Genomic DNA, 20,843 nt, shown 5'->3' on the forward strand with positions numbered 1-20,843 from the left:
CTTTCAAGGCAAAATAAACAATTTACTTACTGTTTTGAGTGACACTTACTTCAAATAATTAAGTAACCACAAAAGAACCAATGACTTTAACACAACAGTGAGAGGCAGCAGTGCGCTAATTTGTTGCTAATATGCGACGTAACAACAGAAGAAGAAAAGAAAAAGGAGGCGGGGCAATTCTTAGCCTAATGGACTTTTTACTAATTTCCTCCACTTTGGAAGGCATCTTTTTCTAGTTGCATTCAGTCATTTCCCAAAGTCGTCTTGAATGTTAAATTGTCAACACAACTGAAAAATTAGAGAGAGCTGACTTCATAAATTGATGTTAATTTTCCTAAAATATTTTTGTTTGATCTCACCATTATAGTGGTTAGTGATCCCTTTAGTTGGGCACTTGGAACTTCATTAACAACATGAAGTCAAAGTTATTTGGTTTCAAGGAAAGAGAAATAATAAATAAGATTGCTTTAAAAAGCTGATCTAATTTAGAATTAAATCATTAGCTAGTGTACTTTTGATGTTGATTACTAATAATCTAAAGTTTTATAATAAACACCATGTGAAGCTTTAATTGGGGTTGTTATAATCCTTTACTATTTGTGGCAATATCTTGCAATCAGCCACACTTGAGTCAGACACAGATTTTAACATTCAGCACACTAAACGCAACAATGGTAACAATTCCATTAATCATTTTATTTGCTCTTTTTGTTGTGCTACTGACACAAGACAAATAAAAATCAAATAAAATGAAAGCAAATAAAATCGGCAAATACAAAAACAACAGTAAAACAAAGCAATTGCATAATTTATTCATGCCCCAATGCATTCTGGGAGTCAGTCATTCTAATTAGCATAGTTGCTCTCAATGTTGCTCAGATTACAGATTCAATTAAGTTAACAAAACTTAAATGACTTAAGCTAATTTAAATCAAAGTGAGTACAGAATACTTTAACTATATTAGTAGATAATAAATTACACCAAATAAAGTTAAGTTAACATTACTTAATTGAATTGAGGCAACGAGTTTGCACAATTTAATTAAGTAAGATTAACAAATCACTTTTTACAGTGTATTTACATTAGTCAACACAAATTATATTAGCCATTCATTTTGCATTCCTCGTCTTAAAGGTTCAAACACAACTGAACTAAAAAGATAAAGTGGTAATAAATATTATCTGTATCTGTAATTCACCCTGTTCAGGCCTTTACCTTTGACTTCTAAGTAAGTGCATTTGACCTTGTCCTTGTCCTAGACAGAATCTTTTAGCTCTAGCTGTTTCTATGACAACACCAGTCCGATCTCTCTCTCTCTCTCTTTGTTCCATCCTTGTTGGTTCTAAACCAGTAGCAGAACAGCTCTGTCTGGTATTATGCCATCATATATCTGCCATTACACATTCTGTTGTGTTAGAGTTTTGGTGTTGCATTATGAAGTTTAATGGACATATATGTGTTTTTACCCTTTAAGTATAAGTTTTGTATTTTTGTAGCATCTTCTCTGACTTGTCATAATTCCCTGAAACTCGCTCTCTTTCATCTTGTCTCTGAGGCCTGCAGCTGTCCAGAGAAAATATTTGTCTTTTTGCCAATGAAAATGAATTGGTAATGATAATATGAATTCTTAAATATAAATATGCATATTAATTATGTATGTATATACCCATATTCCACACACAATATATGCATTTTTGTAAATGTGAATACAGTAGGGTCAGAATGCCTGGATTTTCACTAGCTGTCTCCAACATTTTAGTGGTCACTAGCTGGAGACCCAACTTTGAACTTTAAACAAGAAAAGTCTCAGTATGAGCCATAATTCTGTTATATATTATTTATTGTTACCTTAAACATTCAGTTTTCAAGAAATGTCATCTATAAAAAAGATAAACTAATGACCTGAATTTTTTGCATGAATGTGTAGATGCAGTTTGGGAAATCTCATAAAACACCACTAGAGGTCGCCTGCATCGCATGTCAGTGCAGATACAACATTGCAGAGATTACAGTTGCTGGAACAAATAAATAGAAATAAATAAAAATAATAATTAAATTAAACTAAACTAAACTAAACTAAATTAAATTAAATTAAATTAAATTAAATTAAATTAAATTAAATTAAATTAAATTAAATTATGAAATGAAATGAAATGAAATGAAATAAAACAAAATAAAATAAAATACATGCAAAATTATATTTATAATGATATTTTTGTCTTTAATGTAATGATAATATGAATTATTAAATATAAATATGCATATTAATTATGTATGTATATACCCATATTCCACACACAATATATGCATTTTTGTAAATGTGAATACAGTAGGGTCAGAATGCCTGGATTTTCACTAGCTGTCTCCAACATTTTAGTGGTAATATATAACATTTATAACTTATATCATTCATTTTAGAGTATTACTATTAGTGGACTGACTTTGAATTGAATTGCAATGCCAAGTTACAGTGACATTTTCTTTTTATGAGATACACTACAGTAAGATGTTTTTAAAGTCTCTTCTGCTCACCAAGACTGCATTGATTTGATCCAAAGTACAGCAAAACAGTACAATTTTGAAATATTTTTTTCACATGTTTTTATTACATGAAATAGCTTCAATTATACAAATCAAAACAAATTTTTGAAAAAAAAAAAAAAAAACTAAGATTTTTTGGGGGTATTTAGGAAAATGTTGCCATATGGCAACAATGTACCACAATTGAAAATGGCCAAAAAATAGTTTTTTTCTATTAAATTATGATTTTCTTTTCAATTCAAATGCACATTTCTTTTAGAAATTGATGCATCCATTCTTATTTTCTATCAAAATCTGCCACACTCAACGTTACGGTCACTAAAGGCTGACCCATCCTCATTGACATCACATGGAAGAGCCGACTCTGCACTCTTCCTATTGCCCTTTCCGTAAAATATTGTTGCATCCATTTATTGAAAATAATAAATATTTTTATATTCATACATAAATACAACTATAATACAATTAACACTAAAAAAATAAATAAATAACTGCAATCAAATTGTTGATGTTACTATCTATACAAAATCCCAATGGGGAAATACATTATTTTAATTCCACTGTGGTGCAGCGTTGCCATATGGTAACATTGCTATTTCCTCATTTTACAGTAAAACTATGTGAGATAATGCTGATTTGTGACTAAAAATATGTAATTTACTAACCAAAGATGATGCAAAAAAAAAAAAAAAAAAAAAAAAATTCCCCCTTGAGAATAAATGTTCAGAAATGAAGTTAACACAGCCATTTCTGGAGCACTTCAACAGGTGTCCTCCATGTAAGGGTAACGCTGGGAAAAAGTGTTCTTAAACATTCTTAAAAACAGCACATCATTGACTACCTTAGGGCTGGCCCTTTTAATTACTATATTCCAATATATTGTATTTTTTTTTTTTTTCAGAATAACAAGAATATCAGTAGAAATTAATTGTTGCTGAGTATTTTTTTAGGTTTCTTTGATGAATAGAAAGTTCAGAAGAACAGCATTTATCTGAAATGGAAATCTTTTGTAACATTATAAATGTCTTTATCATCATTTTTGATCAGTTTAAAGCATCCTTGCTAAATAAGAGTAATTTCTTTCATTTCTTTCCCCCCCAAAATAAAATAAAATAAAATGGAATAGTTTACTGACTCCAAGCTTCTGAATGGTATAATGTGCAATGTTACAAAAGCTTTTTATTTCAGATAAATTCTGATCTTTGGATCTTTATATTCATCAAAGAATCCTGGGAAAAAAAAAAAAAAAAAAACTGTTTTAAATATTGATAATAATAAATGATTCTTGAACAGCAAACCAGCATATTAAAATGATTTCTGAAGGATTATATGACACTGAACAATGTTGAGTAATGATGTTAAAAGTTTAGCTTTGATCACAGGAATAAATTACATTTTAAAATATGTTCAAATAGAAAGCAGCTATTTTAAAATAGTAGAATATTGACAACAATTACTGTTTTTGCTGTACTTTGGATCAAATAAATGCAGGCTTGGTGAGCAGAAGAGATTTACTGTTCAAAAAACTTTGACTGGTAGTGTACACTGTCAATTTTGTAATATATGTATTATTATTGTTATTATTTTGTCTGTAGTGCCAAAGAAAAATATAAAATGTATTATTACAATAATTTAATTCCTAATGCAGATCTCTGGTCCATGTGTTAATCTTCAAATCTTCAGGGAGCATGAATTCATCTGACTGCCACCCATTCCTGAAAGAGAGAGAGAGAAAAAAATAATATATTGAAACAAAGTTCACAGAAAGGCTTCTTTTAGCCTTTGTACTAAGCAGAAGTTTAGGCATGTGCGATTCTCCAGTTGAAATGATCGTACTTTCTTTTGAGATTGCCAGTGTATTTTATTACAGACTATATTAATTGGTAACATGTCTCTGTCTGAAGTCAGGCTTTCCAATCAGCTATTAAATCCATCATGTGATTATACTGACTCGTGCATTGATAAATCAGAAATTAAATTAAATAGCAAATATTTAATTAAAATAGTATAATTGTAAAATTATCAAGATGCCTGTACAGAGCCTCTATTGCATGGAACATGTAGCATCCCTGTCAAATAAACTAATATTTCAATACAGTGACACCATGATAAAATAGAGAAAGGGAGAATGAAAAGAAGCACACAGCCTACACACGCACACAGAGCGCGAGACGCAGTTAAGTTCATTGATCATAAAAGTACAAACGTTTGTCTAGAGCGTATGTGTTCTATTTATTACTTTTAATCCAATAAATATACAGTTCTCGTCTCTGTCTCAGCGCGTCGCTGTTGGCCAGTAAATGACTCACAGACTTAATTTAAAGGGACGTTGTCATTTACCACAAGCCTGGTGGTCCTGAGAACAGCATCCTTTTCAGCAGGAGCGTTTTTAAATCATTACAGGAATATTTTTACAAGGAAGACTGAACTCAAAGGATATTTGAAAGAGAAACAAGACTAGTAACTCCATCTGATTGATCTTTTCTGAGTGATGTTGTGTCTTCTGATGGAATTGATGATGAAGCCAGTTGAACGGTGGGTTCCGTTTTTCTTTGTACTTTGGGCAACATGGGAAACGGCTTTGTCTGTGACGCGATACTCTATACCGGAGGAGATGGAACGCGGATCCGTCGTTGCTAATCTGGCCGCTGATTTAGGGCTGGATGTTAGTGGACTAACACAGCGAGAGGTAAAACTTGATATTTTCCATAACAACAAATATCTTGATATTAATAAAAGGACTGGCGAGCTGTTTATTGTTGAGAAAATGGATAGGGAAAACCTGTGCCCTACGAAAACCACAACAACGTGTTTTCTAAAATTAGACTTAATAATTGAAAGTCCATTGCGTATTTTCAATATTGAATTGGGCATCATAGATATTAACGATAATGCTCCACATTTCCGACGAGATAAAATTGAATTAGATGTCTCAGAGTCAGCAACACCGGGAGAAAGATTTTCTCTGCCCAATGCGTTTGACCCGGATGTTGGTGCCAACACAGTCAAGACCTATAAATTAAGTGAAAGTGAACATTTCACTGTTGATATACATTCTGGTAGTGATGGTACAAAATATGTAGACTTGGTCCTCACAAAGTCTTTAGACAGGGAAGAGAAGGCTGTTCATAATCTGATACTCACTGCAATTGATGGCGGGGTTCCTGCGCGCTCTGGCACTGCTAGTATTATTGTGCGCGTCCAAGATACAAATGACAACGCCCCTCAGTTTGATCAGGCAGTTTATACTCTGAATATAAGCGAAAACTCTCCAGCTGGCACTCTTGTTATTAAATTAAACGCTACTGATGCTGATGAAGGCCCAAATGCTGATCTCACATACTCGTTTACGCTTTATACTTCTGAGAAAACACAGGAGATGTTCTCGTTGAATTCGAAAACTGGCGAAATTGCAGTTAAAGGCACAATTGATTATGAAGATATGAAAATATTTGAGATGTTCGTTGAGGCTAAAGACAGCGGCCCTGTTCCACTCTCCGGTCAAAGCAGAGTCACTGTGTATGTTAAGGATATGAATGATAACTATCCCGAGATAACCATAAAATCTCTTAAGAACACAGTGGATGAAAACATCCCAGTCGGCTCTGTTATAGCTCTGGTGGGTGTTAGTGATAGAGACACGGGAGATAACGGTAAGGTAAATCTGACAATGAACAAATCCTTACCATTTCTTTTAAACAAAACATCTGACTACCTCTATGAGTTATTGGTGTCAGAACCGTTAGACCGTGAAATTGTCCCAGAATATGAGATCATGTTGGTTGTGACGGATAAAGGGAATCCTCCCTTATCTGATAATGAAACTATAACTGTCCACTTGTTAGATGTCAATGACAACGCACCGCAGTTCCCACAGGCATTCTTCACCATACCTGTTATGGAGAATAACGCGCCTGGAGCTTTACTGAGCTCTTTAACTGCCATAGACCCAGATCTTCATGAAAATCAGTATCTAGTTTATTTTATCATTGAAAAGGAAATAGTGAACACCTCCATGTCCATGCTGTTCTCCATTAACCCAGAGAACGGTAATCTTTACGCGCTAAAGACGTTTGATTATGAGATAGAGAAGGAGTTTCTTTTCCACATCGAGGCCAGAGACTCAGGCGTTCCTCCTCTCAGCAGTAAAATGACCGTTCACATTATTATCATGGATCAGAACGACAACACGCCGCTTATAGTGTCTCCATGGCGCGCGCACGGCTCCGTGGTGGAGGAAAAGATCCCGAGATCCACTGATAAAGGAACTCTGATAGCCAAAGTCATCGCCATAGACTCTGATTCAGTGCACAACTCTCGAATCACGTACCAGTTTCTCCACAACACTGACGCTACATTATTTAGCTTGGATCAGTACAATGGAGAGATCCGGACCATGAGAATGTTCAGTTACAGAGACTCGCGCCACCAGCAGCTGGTTGTGATCGCCAAGGACAACGGAGAGCCCGCGCTCTCTGCTACAGTCACCATCAAACTGTCCACGGTGGAAACCGCGCTTAAAACCTATGCTGACATGACTGAGGTGCCTTTGGGTTACGACATCTTCTCCGATTTAAACCTGTATCTGGTGATCGGACTGGGCTCTGTTTCATTTCTTTTACTCATCACTATATTGGTCACCATCGTGCTGAAGTGTCAGAAAACGAAGCCCAGCAAAGCGGCTCCTCCGTGCAGGAACAGTGTGATCAGTGAGAGGAACTCAACCATCGCGGATTCCACTCTGGTCTCCAATGATGCCTACTGGTACAGTTTATTTCTAGCAGAGACGAGGAAAGGAAAGCTGGTGGTTAGACAGCCTGTGCCAAAGGGAGCGAGATACATCGTGTCCAGTTTACCGAGAAGCACAGGACTGACCGAGACCAGCGACTCAGCTGCATCTACTCTACAGGTAAGAAAAATATAGTATAAAAAAATAACTGTAGTAATAAATAAATAAATAAATAAATAAAATAAAAAATACATAAGTGTGTGTGTGTGTGTGTGTGTGTGTGTGTGTGTGTGTGTGTGTGTGTGTGTGTCTGTGAATATATGTATATTGAACATATATGTGTGCATCATATTTCAAGGCAACAATATTACGTTTAGTATTCAATCTTCATTATAGTCTAATTCAGCTGCGTCGGCTTTATATGTCATGTTTTTCCATAATGCACAAAGTGTCGCTGTTGTCTAGCAATACACAAGATGGAAATGAGTTATTGGTCGCCATAAGGTAACGTCACAGTCTTCAGCTAGTGGGTCATCCTCTCCTTCCTCTCTTTGCACGTCTCTTTGTTCCTCCGCCTATTTCATTGTCAGTTTCCATTACCTGTTTGGAATATACTGGACTTACATCTTTAATTAAAACATGGAACCGTGTATGAACGCACAGAAATGGAGAAGGTACGTTTTGTTATTCCTGATAATATCTGCCGTATTAAACCCTACATTTGGCGTTACCCACTACTCTATTCCCGAGGAAATGGAGGTAGGATCTGTTGTTGCAAATTTAGCCACTGATCTTGGTTTGGATATACAGAGTCTGACGAAACGCAAGATGCGCTTAGATGTGATAGCAAATAAAAAATATCTGGATGTAAATAAAGAAACAGGAGAGCTCTTTATTGTAGAAAGGATTGACCGAGAATATCTCTGCCCATCCAAAACTACAAATTCTTGTTTTCTAAAGCTCGATGCTACAATTGAAAATCCAATTAGGATGTTTAATATTGAATTAGAAATATTAGATATTAACGACAATGCACCCCACTTTCGACGAGATGTCATGCATTTAGACATTTCAGAGTCGACACCAGCCGGCGAGCGTTTCTCACTGAACAATGCAGTGGACTCCGACATTGGATCTAATTCCATTAAGACTTACTATCTTAGTGAAAGTGAGCATTTTACGATCGAAATACAGTCTGGTCGAGATGGATCTAAACTAGCTGATTTGGTATTGAAAAAAGCATTAGATCGCGAAGAACAAGCTGTTCATAATCTGATTCTCACTGCTGTAGATGGCGGAGTGCCTTCGCGCTCTGGGACAGCTAATATTATTGTCCAAGTGCTAGACACAAATGACAACGCCCCTAAGTTCGATAAAGAAAGCTATACTGTACATTTAAGTGAAAACTCTCCAATAGGAAGCCTTGTTGTTAAATTAAACGCGACAGATATGGATGAAGGGCAAAATTCTGAAATAATATATGCATTCAGTTTATATACCTCCGAGAAAACACAGGAGACGTTCAATTTGAATAAAGAAACTGGTGAAATTCGAGTTAAAGAGATGATTAATTATGAAGATTTTAAAATCTATGATATGGAGATAATCGCAACCGATAAAGGATCTAATAGTCTCTCTGGAAAATGTAAACTAACTATTTTAATCACAGATATGAACGATAATCATCCTGAAATTTCCATCAAATCATTTTCTGGCCCTCTTAAAGAGGATGTGCCTATAAATACAGTAATTGCAGTTGTTAGTGTGAGTGACAAAGACTCAGGAGAAAATGGAGAGGTAGATATTCATATTTCTGATGATTTACCTTTTGCGCTTAAAGAATCATCTGATAATTATTATGAATTATTAGTTTCAGAACCGTTAGACCGTGAAAAAGTTCCAGAATATGATATCACTATCACCGTGACTGACAGGGGCAATCCGCCATTATCTGATAATGAAACTATAACTCTGGAGCTGCTGGACGTTAACGACAATGTTCCTCAGTTCCCACAGACATTCTACAAGATACCTGTTTTGGAGAATAACGCACCTGGAGCTTTACTGAGCTCTTTAACTGCTATAGACCCAGATCTCCATGAAAATCAGTATCTTGTTTATTTTATCATAGAAAAGGAAATAGTGAACACCTCCATGTCCATGCTGTTCTCTATTAACCCAGAGAACGGTAATATTTACGCACTAAAGACGTTTGACTATGAGATAGAGAAGGAGTTCCTTTTCCACATCGAGGCCAGAGACTCAGGTGTTCCTCCTCTCAGCAGTAACGTGACCGTTCACATTATTATCATGGATCAGAACGACAACACTCCGCTTATAGTATCTCCATGGCGCGCGCACGGTTCCGTGGTGGAGGAAAAGATCCCGAGATCCACCGATAAAGGAACTCTGATAGCCAAAGTCATCGCCATAGACTCTGATTCAGTGCACAACTCTCGAATCGCGTACCAGTTTCTCCACAACACTGACGCTACATTATTCAGCTTGGATCAATACAACGGAGAGATCCGGACCATGAGAATGTTCAGTTACAGAGACTCGCGCCACCAGCAGCTGGTTGTGATCGCCAAGGACAACGGAGAGCCTGCGCTCTCTGCTACAGTCACCATCAAACTGTCCACGGTGGAGACCGCCCTTAAAACCTATGCTGATATGACTGAGGTGCCTTTGGGATATGACATCTTCTCCGATTTAAATCTGTATCTTGTGATCGGACTAGGCTCTGTTTCGTTTCTTTTACTCATCACTATATTGGTCACCATCGTGCTGAAGTGTCAGAAATCGAAGCCCAGCAAAGCGGCTCCTCTGTGCAGGAACAGTGTGATCAGCGAGAGGAACTCGACCATCGCCGATTCCACTCTGGTCTCCAATGATGCCTACTGGTACAGTTTATTTCTAGCAGAGACGAGGAAAGGAAAGCTGGTGGTCAGGCAGCCTGTGCCAAAGGGAGCGAGATACATCGTGTCCAGTTTACCAAGGAGCACAGGAATGACCGAGACCAGCGACTCAGCTGCATCTACACTACAGGTGAGATCACATTTTATAGTCTACATTTTGATTATTTTGTGCACATGTATTATGACTAACGAATCACCAATTCTGAGGTAAGAATATTACTTTGTGTACTTTAATTTTGTAGGCTATGTAAAATGTTTTATAAATTGTGAGTGTTAGCACATATTTAACATACAATGTGCACAATTTTAAGGCACCTCAGTGTGTGTGCGCCAAGTGGCGCTGTAGTCTCACAAATTGTACATCACTGCGAGCGTAATTTCAACGTCATTATTACAGCTGGCCATTTTGCAACGAACCCTTGTTTTCTGTGTCGGTCTGGCGTTAGACTAAATATTGCGCTTTACATCGAGGAAGCCTTGTATATTTTATCCCATCGCTAACAGCTCTTTCTGCATCTCATTTTGGATTCATATCCAGTGCTTTGTTGCTGCATGAACTGCTTTGTTCTTGCATCATAAGTATTTGATCAGACAATGGATTCTGATTTGAACACCCGGTCATGGAGAAGGTATGTCGCGCTGTTTTTTCTTTTACCAGTGTTTCTTCAGTCGGCTCTGGCTGTTACTCACTATTCTATTCCAGAGGAGATGGAAGTGGGATCTGTCGTGGCAAATTTAGCCACTGATTTGGGACTTGACGTACAAACTTTGATGAAACGAAACGTCCGATTAGATGTTATTGCTAACAAAAAATACCTCGCCATCAACAAAGAGAGGGGCGAGCTGTACATACAAGAGAAGATTGATCGTGAACATCTGTGTCCTCTCAAAACCAGTACGACTTGCTTTCTAAAACTAGAAGTTATTGTGGAGAACCCTGTGCGAATATTTTACATAGAACTGGAAATCACAGATATTAATGACAATAATCCTCAGTTTAGACGAGACACTATTAATTTAGATATTACTGAATCAACACCAGCAGGTGAGCGATTTTCTGTCAGTAATGCGGTGGATTCTGATGTCGGTTCCAATTCGGTTAAAACGTATTATCTGAGCCAGAACGAGCACTTTGATATTGAAATTCATTCTGGGAGGGATGGCTCCAAATTTGCTGATTTAATCTTAAAAAAGGCTCTAGATCGTGAAACCCAATCTGTTCATAATCTGATACTGACAGCAGTAGATGGCGGAGTGCCTCCGTGTTCAGGTACGGCCAGTATCATAGTTCGTGTGTTGGATGCAAATGACAACGCCCCTAAATTTGATCAGGAGAGTTACACCATCAATTTAACTGAAAACTCACCCATAGACAGCCTGGTTGTTAAATTAAATGCAACAGATCTAGATGAGGGTTCTAATGCCGATCTTGTGTATTCATTTAGTCTGTATACATCAGAGAAGACACAGAAAGCTTTCAGTTTGAATCCTGATAGTGGTGAAATCAGAGTGAAGGAGATGGTTAATTATGAAGACTTTAGAATCTACGATATGGAGGTTATAGCATCAGATAAAGGAACTCATCCATTATCTGGTCAATGTAAATTATCTATTATAATTACTGACATGAATGACAATCACCCAGAAATTTCCATAAAATCATTCACAAGTCCAGTCAAAGAGGATGTGCCTGTAAATACAGTAATTGCAGTTGTTAGTGTGAGTGACAAAGACTCAGGGGAAAACGGACAGGTAGATATTAATATTTCTGATGATTTACCTTTTGCGTTCAAAGAATCATCTGATAATTATTATGAATTATTAGTTGCAGAACCGTTAGACCGTGAAAAAGTTCCAGAATATGACATCACTATCACCGTGACTGACAGGGGCAACCCGCCGTTATCTGATAATGAAACTATAACTTTAGAGCTGCTGGACGTTAACGACAATGTTCCTCAGTTCCCACAGACATTCTACAGGATACCTGTTTTGGAGAATAACGCGCCTGGTGCTTTACTGAGCTCTTTAACTGCCTTAGATCCAGATCTCCATGAAAATCAGTATCTAGTTTATTTTATCATAGAAAAGGAAATAGTGAACACCTCCATGTCCATGCTGTTCTCCATTAACCCAGAGAACGGTAATCTTTACGCGCTGAAGACGTTTGACTATGAGATAGAGAAGGAGTTTCTTTTCCACATCGAGGCCAGAGACTCAGGCGTTCCTCCACTCAGCAGTAACGTGACCGTTCACATTATTATCATGGATCAGAACGACAACACGCCGCTTATAGTGTCTCCATGGCGCGCGCACGGCTCCGTAGTGGAGGAAAAGATCCCGAGATCCACGGATAAAGGAACTCTGATAGCCAAAGTCATCGCCATAGACTCTGATTCAGTGCACAACTCTCGAATCACATACCAGTTTCTACACAACACAGACGCTACATTATTCAGCTTGGACCAATACAACGGAGAGATCCGGACCATGAGAATGTTCAGTTACAGAGACTCGCGCCACCAGCAGCTGGTTGTGATCGCCAAGGACAACGGAGAGCCCGCGCTCTCTGCTACAGTCACCATTAAACTGTCCACGGTGGAGACCGCGCTTAAAACCTATGCTGACATGACTGAGGTGCCTTTGGGATATGACATCTTCTCCGATTTAAACCTGTATCTGGTGATCGGACTGGGCTCTGTTTCCTTTCTTTTACTCATCACTATATTGGTCACCATCGTGCTGAAGTGTCAGAAAACGAAGCCCAGCAAAGCGGCTCCTCCGTGCAGGAACAGTGTGATCAGCGAGAGGAACTCGACCATCGCGGATTCCACTCTGGTCTCCAATGATGCCTACTGGTACAGTTTATTTCTAGCAGAGACGAGGAAAGGAAAGCTGGTGGTTAGACAGCCTGTGCCAAAGGGAGCGAGATACATCGTGTCCAGTTTACCGAGAAGCACAGGACTGACCGAGACCAGCGACTCAGCTGCATCTACACTACAGGTAAAAATAAAGTCTTACCTTTTAAATTTTATTGTAGTATGCCCTTTAATCCCTTTGCACGTACAACTATACAATTTAAAATCTAACTGTACTTCTGGTTGTTATTGCTGCTGTTTAGTCTTGTATCCATTTGCACATTTGCCTTTACAGCATTTTTATGCTACCAAAGGAAATATCCTCTGGCCAGTTTATCTTATTTGAATGCCAATAAAATAATATATTTAGCATCTCATGACAGATTTTATTTCATATACTTTTTTGAAGAATATATAGTGGTTGTATTTTAGTACTAAAACTCTTGTTTATGTGCGCCAAGCAAACCAATGCGCACAGCGTCGCTGTTCTCCATGAAAACTACTCCTCATTTATCTTTCATCACAGTCAATGCTGGTGACGTATTTGCTTTGTTGGCAAAAGCTGTATGCTCCCTTCTTTCATGAACACCGCAAAACGGCTTATTCTGCTTCCTGATTATCAAAATGGTTTATTTGTAACCGCAATGCTGCTTGTTTTACATTTCATCACTGGAATATACATCGACAAAATGGAATCTCTAATGAAAAGCAAGCCATTGAAAAGGTACGTGTTCATCATCGTTTTAATCTCTGTGCTGAATACAGCATCTTCTGTTACACATTATTCTATTCCTGAAGAATTGGACGAGGGCTCTATAGTGGCTAATTTGGCAACCGATCTGGGATTAGATGTTGGAACATTAAGTAGACGCAAGATTCGTCTCGACACTCTTGCAAATAAAAAATATCTGGATATTAACAAAGAAACGGGAGAGCTGTTAATTGTGGAGAAAATCGACCGCGAGCACATATGCACAACTAAGTCAGGAACAACGTGTGTTCTTAAACTGGATGCCACGATCGAAAACCCTGTGCGAATGTTTAATATTGAATTGGAAATTATTGATATTAACGACAATGCTCCACATTTTAGAAGGGACACAATGCATTTGGACATTTCAGAGTCAACGCCTGTGGGAGAAAGATTCTCTTTGAACAATGCGGTTGATGCTGATATTGGTGTTAATTCAATTAAAACTTATTACCTCAGTGAAAGCGATCATTTCTCAATCGAAATTCAGACCGGGCGAGATGGATCAAAATTTACTGATTTGATTCTTAAAAAAGCGTTGGATAGAGAAGAACAGACCATACATAATCTGATACTCACTGCTGTGGATGGAGGAGTCCCCGCGCGCTCTGGCACTGCCAGCATTATTGTGCGCGTTCTGGACACGAATGACAACGCCCCTCAATTCGATAAAGACAGTTATACTATAAATCTAACAGAAAACGCACCTATTGGAAGCCTAGTGGTAAAATTAAATGCGACAGATAAAGACGAGGGCTCAAATTCAGATTTGGTTTACTCCTATAGTTTGTATACATCAGAGAAAACGCAACAGACATTCGGTTTGAATCCTGACAATGGAGAAATCAGAGTAAAAGAAATGGTTAATTATGAGGATTTTAAGATCTATGATATGGAAATTATAGCTACAGATAAAGGAGCTAATAGTCTCTCTGGAAAGTGTAAAGTAAAGATTTTAATCACAGATATGAATGACAATCATCCAGAAATTTCCATAAAGTCATTCACAAGTCCAGTGAAAGAGGATATAGCTGTAAATACAGTAATTGCAGTTGTTAGTGTGAGTGATAAAGACTCAGGAGAAAATGGACAGGTAGATGTTAATATTTCTAATGATTTACCCTTTGCGCTGAAAGAATCGTCTGATAATTATTATGAATTATTAGTTTCAGAACCGTTAGACCGTGAAAAAGTTCCAGAATATGACATCACTATTACCGTGACTGACAGGGGCAACCCGCCGTTATCTGATAACGAAACCATAACTTTAGAGCTGCTGGACGTTAACGACAATGTTCCTCAGTTCCCACAGACATTCTACAGGATACCTGTTATGGAGAATAACGCACCAGGAGCTTTACTGAGCTCTTTAACTGCCTTAGATCCAGATCTCCATGAAAATCAGTATCTAGTTTATTTTATCATAGAAAAGGAAATAGTGAACACCTCCATGTCCATGCTGTTCTCCATTAACCCAGAGAACGGTAACCTTTACGCGCTAAAGACGTTTGATTATGAGATAGAGAAGGAGTTTCTTTTTCACATTGAGGCCAGAGACTCAGGTGTTCCTCCACTCAGCAGTAACGTGACCGTTCACATTATTATCATGGATCAGAACGACAACACGCCGCTTATAGTGTCTCCATGGCGCGCGCACGGCTCCGTGGTGGAGGAAAAGATCCAGAGATCCACCGATAAAGGAACTCTGATATCCAAAGTAATCGCCATAGACTCTGATTCAGTGCACAACTCTCGAATCACGTACCAGTTTCTCCACAACACTGACGCTACATTATTCAGCTTGGATCAATACAATGGAGAGATCCGGACCATGAGAATGTTCAGTTACAGAGACTCGCGCCACCAGCAGCTGGTTGTGATCGCCAAGGACAACGGAGAGCCCGCGCTCTCTGCTACAGTCACCATTAAACTGTCCACGGTGGAGACCGCACTTAAAACCTATGCTGATATGACTGAGGTGCCTTTGGGATATGACATCTTCTCCGATTTAAACTTGTATCTGGTGATCGGACTGGGCTCTGTTTCCTTTCTTTTACTCATCACTATATTGGTCACCATCGTGCTGAAGTGTCAGAAATCGAAGCCCAGCAAAGCGGCTCCTCTGTGCAGGAACAGTGTGATCAGCGAGAGGAACTCAACCATTGCGGATTCCACTCTGGTCTCCAATGATGCCTACTGGTACAGTTTATTTCTAGCAGAGACGAGGAAAGGAAAGCTGGTGGTCAGACAGCCTGTGCCAAAGGGAGCGAGATACATCGTCTCCAGTTTACCAAGAAGCACAGGACTGACCGAGACCAGCGACTCAGCTGCATCTACTCTACAGGTAGGCTCAGATATATTTTACTTCTTAAGTAAATTGTCATATTGTTTGACCCTTTCGTGTTGTTGCGGAACTTCTAAAAAGGTTCTTATTTCAATGCATATTTTTAATCAAATGTTTGGAGCTGTGATTTATTATTTTCTTTCTTTCTTTCTTTTTTTTTAGAATTATCTTTGAATGTTTTGCCTTTTTAGGCAAAACAGTGAGCAATAAATGAGTTTTGTAAAACGTATTTTTTATGTTTAAAGTAATCCTTGGGCAATTTAATATACATACTAGATTATTTCTTCTTCAAGGATTTAAATCGTTCCTGTGCCCAATAATGTGTACCCCTCTCCTCTGTGCGCAAAGAGTCGCTGTTCACCATTAAAACATATCTGGCTATAACATTCGTCGCCATGCCAGTTTATTGTGCAGACAACACTGCAGCCACGCTCACTATACAGACCGTCCTTTCATTTAAGGTTGAACATTTGCTTCGTTTATTCTATTTATTTTACACTGCTAAGTCATTTTTAGACAGGTTACGTTTTAAACCGAGAATAGCACAACGAGCTCAAAAACTATGGATTATATTTTGAGATCCCCGAACCGGATTTTAAGGTACGTTTGGATGTTTTTTCTTCTGTCCGCATCCTTTAAGCCCGTGTCTACGGTAAATCACTATTCTATCCCTGAGGAAATGGAGGAAGGATCCGTGGTTGCAAATCTGGCAGCTGATCTCGGGCTGGATGTTAAAACATTAAACAGACGAAAGATGCGTTTGGACACGATCGCATCTAAAAAATATCTTGACATTAACAAAGAAACTGGAGAGCTGTATATCGTACAGAAGATAGACAGAGAGCATCTGTGCATTTCCAAATTAACCTGCTTTCTGAAGCTAGATGCTACAATTGAAAACCCAATTCGAATGTTTAATATCGAAATAGAAATAACTGATATCAATGATAATGCGCCACATTTTAGGAGAGACACGATGCACTTGGATATATCGGAGTCTACTTCTGCTGGGGAGAGGTTTTCTTTGAACAACGCTTTCGATCCGGATATCGGAAGTAATTCCGTTAAGTCGTATTACTTAAGTGATAGTGCTCATTTCAGCATCGAAATACAAACAGGAAGGGATGGTTCGAAATTTGCTGATTTAATTCTGAAGAAAGCTTTGGACCGTGAGGAGCAAATAGTTCATAATTTGATACTCACTGCTGTGGATGGAGGAATCCCCGCGCGCTCTGGTACGGCTAATATTATTGTGCGCGTTCTGGACACGAATGACAACGCCCCTCAATTTGATAAAGACAGTTATACTATAAATCTAACAGAAAACGCACCTATTGGAAGCCTTGTAGTGAAATTAAACGCCACAGATAAAGACGAGGGCTCAAATTCAGATATGATCTATTCATATAGTTTATACACTTCAGAGAAAACGCAGCAGACCTTCAGTCTGAATCCTGACAATGGAGAAATCAGAGTAAAAGAAATGATTAATTATGAGGATTTCAGGATCTATGATATGGAAATTATAGCAACAGATAAAGGAGCTAATAGTCTGTCTGGAAAGAGTAAAGTAAAGATCTTAATCACAGATATGAATGACAATCATCCTGAAATTTCTATAAAATCATTTACCAGTCCAGTGAAGGAGGATATAGCTGTAAATACAGTAATTGCTGTTGTTAGTGTGAGTGATAAAGACTCAGGAGAAAACGGACAGGTAGATATTTATATTTCTGATGATTTGCCTTTTGCGCTGAAAGAATCGTCTGATAATTATTATGAATTATTAGTTTCAGAACCGTTAGACCGTGAAAAGGTTCCAGAATATGACGTCACTATTACCGTGACTGACAGGGGCAACCCGCCGTTATCTGATAATGAAACTATAACTTTAGAGCTGCTGGACGTTAACGACAATGTTCCTCAGTTCCCACAGACATTCTACACAATACCTGTTATGGAGAATAACGCGCCTGGAGCTTTACTGAGCTCTTTAACTGCCTTAGATCCAGATCTCCATGAAAATCAGTATCTAGTTTATTTTATCATAGAAAAGGAAATAGTGAACACCTCCATGTCCATGCTGTTCTCCATTAACCCAGAGAACGGTAATCTTTACGCGCTAAAGACGTTTGACTATGAGATAGAGAAGGAGTTTCTTTTCCACATCGAGGCCAGAGACTCAGGCGTTCCTCCACTCAGCAGTAACGTGACCGTTCACATCATTATCATGGATCAGAACGACAACACACCGCTTATAGTGTCTCCATGGCGCGCGCACGGCTCCGTGGTGGAGGAAAAGATCCCGAGATCCACCGATAAAGGAACTCTGATATCCAAAGTCATCGCCATAGACTCTGATTCAGTGCACAACTCTCGAATCACATACCAGTTTCTCCACAACACTGACGCTACATTATTCAGCTTGGATCAATACAATGGAGAGATACGGACCATGAGAATGTTCAGTTACAGAGACTCGCGCCACCAGCAGCTGGTTGTGATCGCCAAGGACAACGGAGAGCCCGCGCTCTCTGCTACAGTCACCATTAAACTGTCCACGGTGGAGACCGCCCTTAAAACCTATGCTGATATGACTGAGGTGCCTTTGGGATATGACATCTTCTCCGATTTAAACCTGTATCTGGTGATCGGACTGGGCTCTGTTTCGTTTCTTTTACTCATCACTATATTGGTCACCATCGTGCTGAAGTGTCAGAAATCGAAGCCCAGCAAAGCGGCTCCTCCGTGCAGGAACAGTGTGATCAGCGAGAGGAACTCAACCATCGCCGATTCCACTCTGGTCTCCAATGATGCCTACTGGTACAGTTTATTTCTAGCAGAGACAAGGAAAGGAAAGCTGGTGGTCAGACAGCCTGTGCCAAAGGGAGCGAGATACATCGTGTCCAGTTTACCAAGAAGCACAGGACTGACCGAGACCAGCGACTCAGCTGCATCTACTTTACAGGTAAGAAAATCCACCTCAATAATCAAAGATTTACATGACGTTTGACGCACAATTTCTAAGCGAAGAATCATTTCGTGCGCCTTGATATGATGAGTGACATCAGTGTTTAACAATATTAGAAAAAAGGCATTCGTACTCTTAGAGTTGTATTATTTTAATTTCCGCGTATTTTTCCATATTTTGCAACACCCGTTTATTGTTTGTCCTTATGTGTGCTATTTTGAACCCTCACATTTTCTGTATTTGAGCTCAGCAACAAAGAGCACTGGATTGTTAGGGTTGGAGCGCTGGACAGCAGAGAAAAATATAAATTACGCGGAAAATAGCAGAATACTTATTTTTAGCAAGTTTTTTTTTCTCATCTTATTGTGTATGTTCATGCTAAACTCACTAAGCGTCGCTGTCCTCTAAGAAAACGCTTTTGGTCATATCCTCAGTCGCCATGACATATTTCTTATATGAGGAAAGCGCACAAAGGATCGGGCCATGATAAGAGCTTCGCTGTGTGTCCTGTTCGTTTTTCTGACCATTTCATGATCGCAAGGAATACACATATCTCAAACGCTGCAAAATGGAAGAATGCGCAAAATCACAGTTTTGGAGGTATGTAACGACCCTTCTGATTTTATCCAGTATTTTGGACACAGCGCCCGCTGTGACACATTACTCCATCCCAGAAGAAATGGAGGATGGCTCTGTTGTCGCTAATTTGGCGTCAGATTTGGGACTGGATGTAAAAACACTGAGCAAAAGACAAATGCGTCTCGATATTAGATCTAACAAAAAATATCTGGATGTCAACAAAGAGACAGGAGAGCTCTACATATTAGAAAACATAGACAGAGAATATCTTTGTTCATCTAAAACAGCGACATGTTTTATCAAAATGGAAGTGACACTCGAGAACCCAGTTCGAATGTTTAACATTGAAATTGAAATTGTAGATATCAACGATAATGCTCCCCACTTTTGGAGGGATACGATCCGTTTGGATATATCAGAATCTACAGCAGCCGGAGAGAGATTCTCGCTCAGTAATGCTGTGGATCCTGATATTGGCTCGAATTCTATTAAAACGTATTATTTGAGTGAGAGCGAACATTTTGATATTGAAATACAATCTGGAAGGGACGGGTCAAAATTTGCTGATTTAATTCTTAAAAAGCCTTTAGACAGAGAAAAACAGGCTTCACATAATTTGATACTCACTGCTGTGGATGGAGGAGTCCCCGCGCGCTCTGGCACGGCTAGCATTATTGTGCGCGTTTTGGACACAAATGACAACGCCCCTCAATTCGATAAAGACAGTTATACTATAAATCTAACGGAAAATGCACCTGTTGGAAGTCTTGTGGTGAAATTAAACGCTACAGATAAAGATGAAGGCTCAAATTCAAATATTCTTTACTCGTATAGTTTATACACTTCAGAGAAAACACAGCAGACATTCAGTCTGAATCCTGACAATGGAGAAATCAGAGTAAAAGAAATGATTAATTATGAGGATTTCAGGATCTATGATATGGAAATTATAGCAACAGATAAAGGCTCTAATAGTCTTTCTGGGAAGTGTAAAGTAAAGATTTTAATCACAGATATGAATGACAATCATCCTGAAATTTCCATAAAATCATTCACAAGTCCAGTGAAGGAGGATACAGCTCTAAATACAGTAATTGCAGTTGTTAGTGTGAGTGATAAAGACTCAGGAGAAAATGGAGAGGTAGATATTC

The 20,843-nt window shown here is 38.6% G+C and overlaps 5 protein-coding genes across 5 annotated transcripts; all 5 read left to right on the forward strand.

Moving 5' to 3' along the window:
- The first annotated feature begins 4,912 nt into the window (after nucleotides 1-4,912).
- On the forward strand, nucleotides 4,913-7,466 carry LOC141288059 (protocadherin alpha-C2-like). Its single transcript, XM_073820177.1, has one exon. It carries the CDS (start codon nucleotides 5,034-5,036, stop codon nucleotides 7,464-7,466), a length of 2,433 nt encoding a protein of 810 aa, XP_073676278.1. The 5' UTR covers nucleotides 4,913-5,033.
- Nucleotides 7,467-7,836: 370 nt separating this feature from the next.
- Nucleotides 7,837-10,440, forward strand: LOC141288060 (protocadherin alpha-C2-like). The gene is made up of 2 exons (XM_073820178.1): nucleotides 7,837-10,319; nucleotides 10,432-10,440. The coding sequence occupies exons 1-2, from the start codon at nucleotides 7,911-7,913 to the stop codon at nucleotides 10,438-10,440; spliced, it is 2,418 nt and encodes an 805-aa protein (XP_073676279.1). The 5' UTR covers nucleotides 7,837-7,910.
- Nucleotides 10,441-10,636: 196 nt separating this feature from the next.
- On the forward strand, nucleotides 10,637-13,632 carry LOC141288061 (protocadherin beta-16-like). The gene is made up of 2 exons (XM_073820179.1): nucleotides 10,637-13,203; nucleotides 13,509-13,632. The coding sequence occupies exons 1-2, from the start codon at nucleotides 10,784-10,786 to the stop codon at nucleotides 13,630-13,632; spliced, it is 2,544 nt and encodes an 847-aa protein (XP_073676280.1). The 5' UTR covers nucleotides 10,637-10,783.
- An 18-nt stretch (nucleotides 13,633-13,650) lies between these two features.
- LOC141288062 (protocadherin beta-16-like) lies at nucleotides 13,651-16,345 on the forward strand. The gene is made up of 2 exons (XM_073820180.1): nucleotides 13,651-16,142; nucleotides 16,334-16,345. The coding sequence occupies exons 1-2, from the start codon at nucleotides 13,692-13,694 to the stop codon at nucleotides 16,343-16,345; spliced, it is 2,463 nt and encodes an 820-aa protein (XP_073676281.1). The 5' UTR covers nucleotides 13,651-13,691.
- Nucleotides 16,346-16,556: 211 nt separating this feature from the next.
- Nucleotides 16,557-19,155, forward strand: LOC141288064 (protocadherin alpha-C2-like). Its single transcript, XM_073820181.1, has one exon. The coding sequence runs from the start codon at nucleotides 16,705-16,707 to the stop codon at nucleotides 19,153-19,155; it is 2,451 nt and encodes an 816-aa protein (XP_073676282.1). The 5' UTR covers nucleotides 16,557-16,704.
- The last annotated feature ends 1,688 nt before the right edge of the window (nucleotides 19,156-20,843 follow it).

The sequence above is a fragment of the Garra rufa genome, chromosome 16 (genome assembly GCF_049309525.1).
Source record: "Garra rufa chromosome 16, GarRuf1.0, whole genome shotgun sequence".
Classification (NCBI taxonomy): Eukaryota; Metazoa; Chordata; class Actinopteri; order Cypriniformes; family Cyprinidae; genus Garra; species Garra rufa.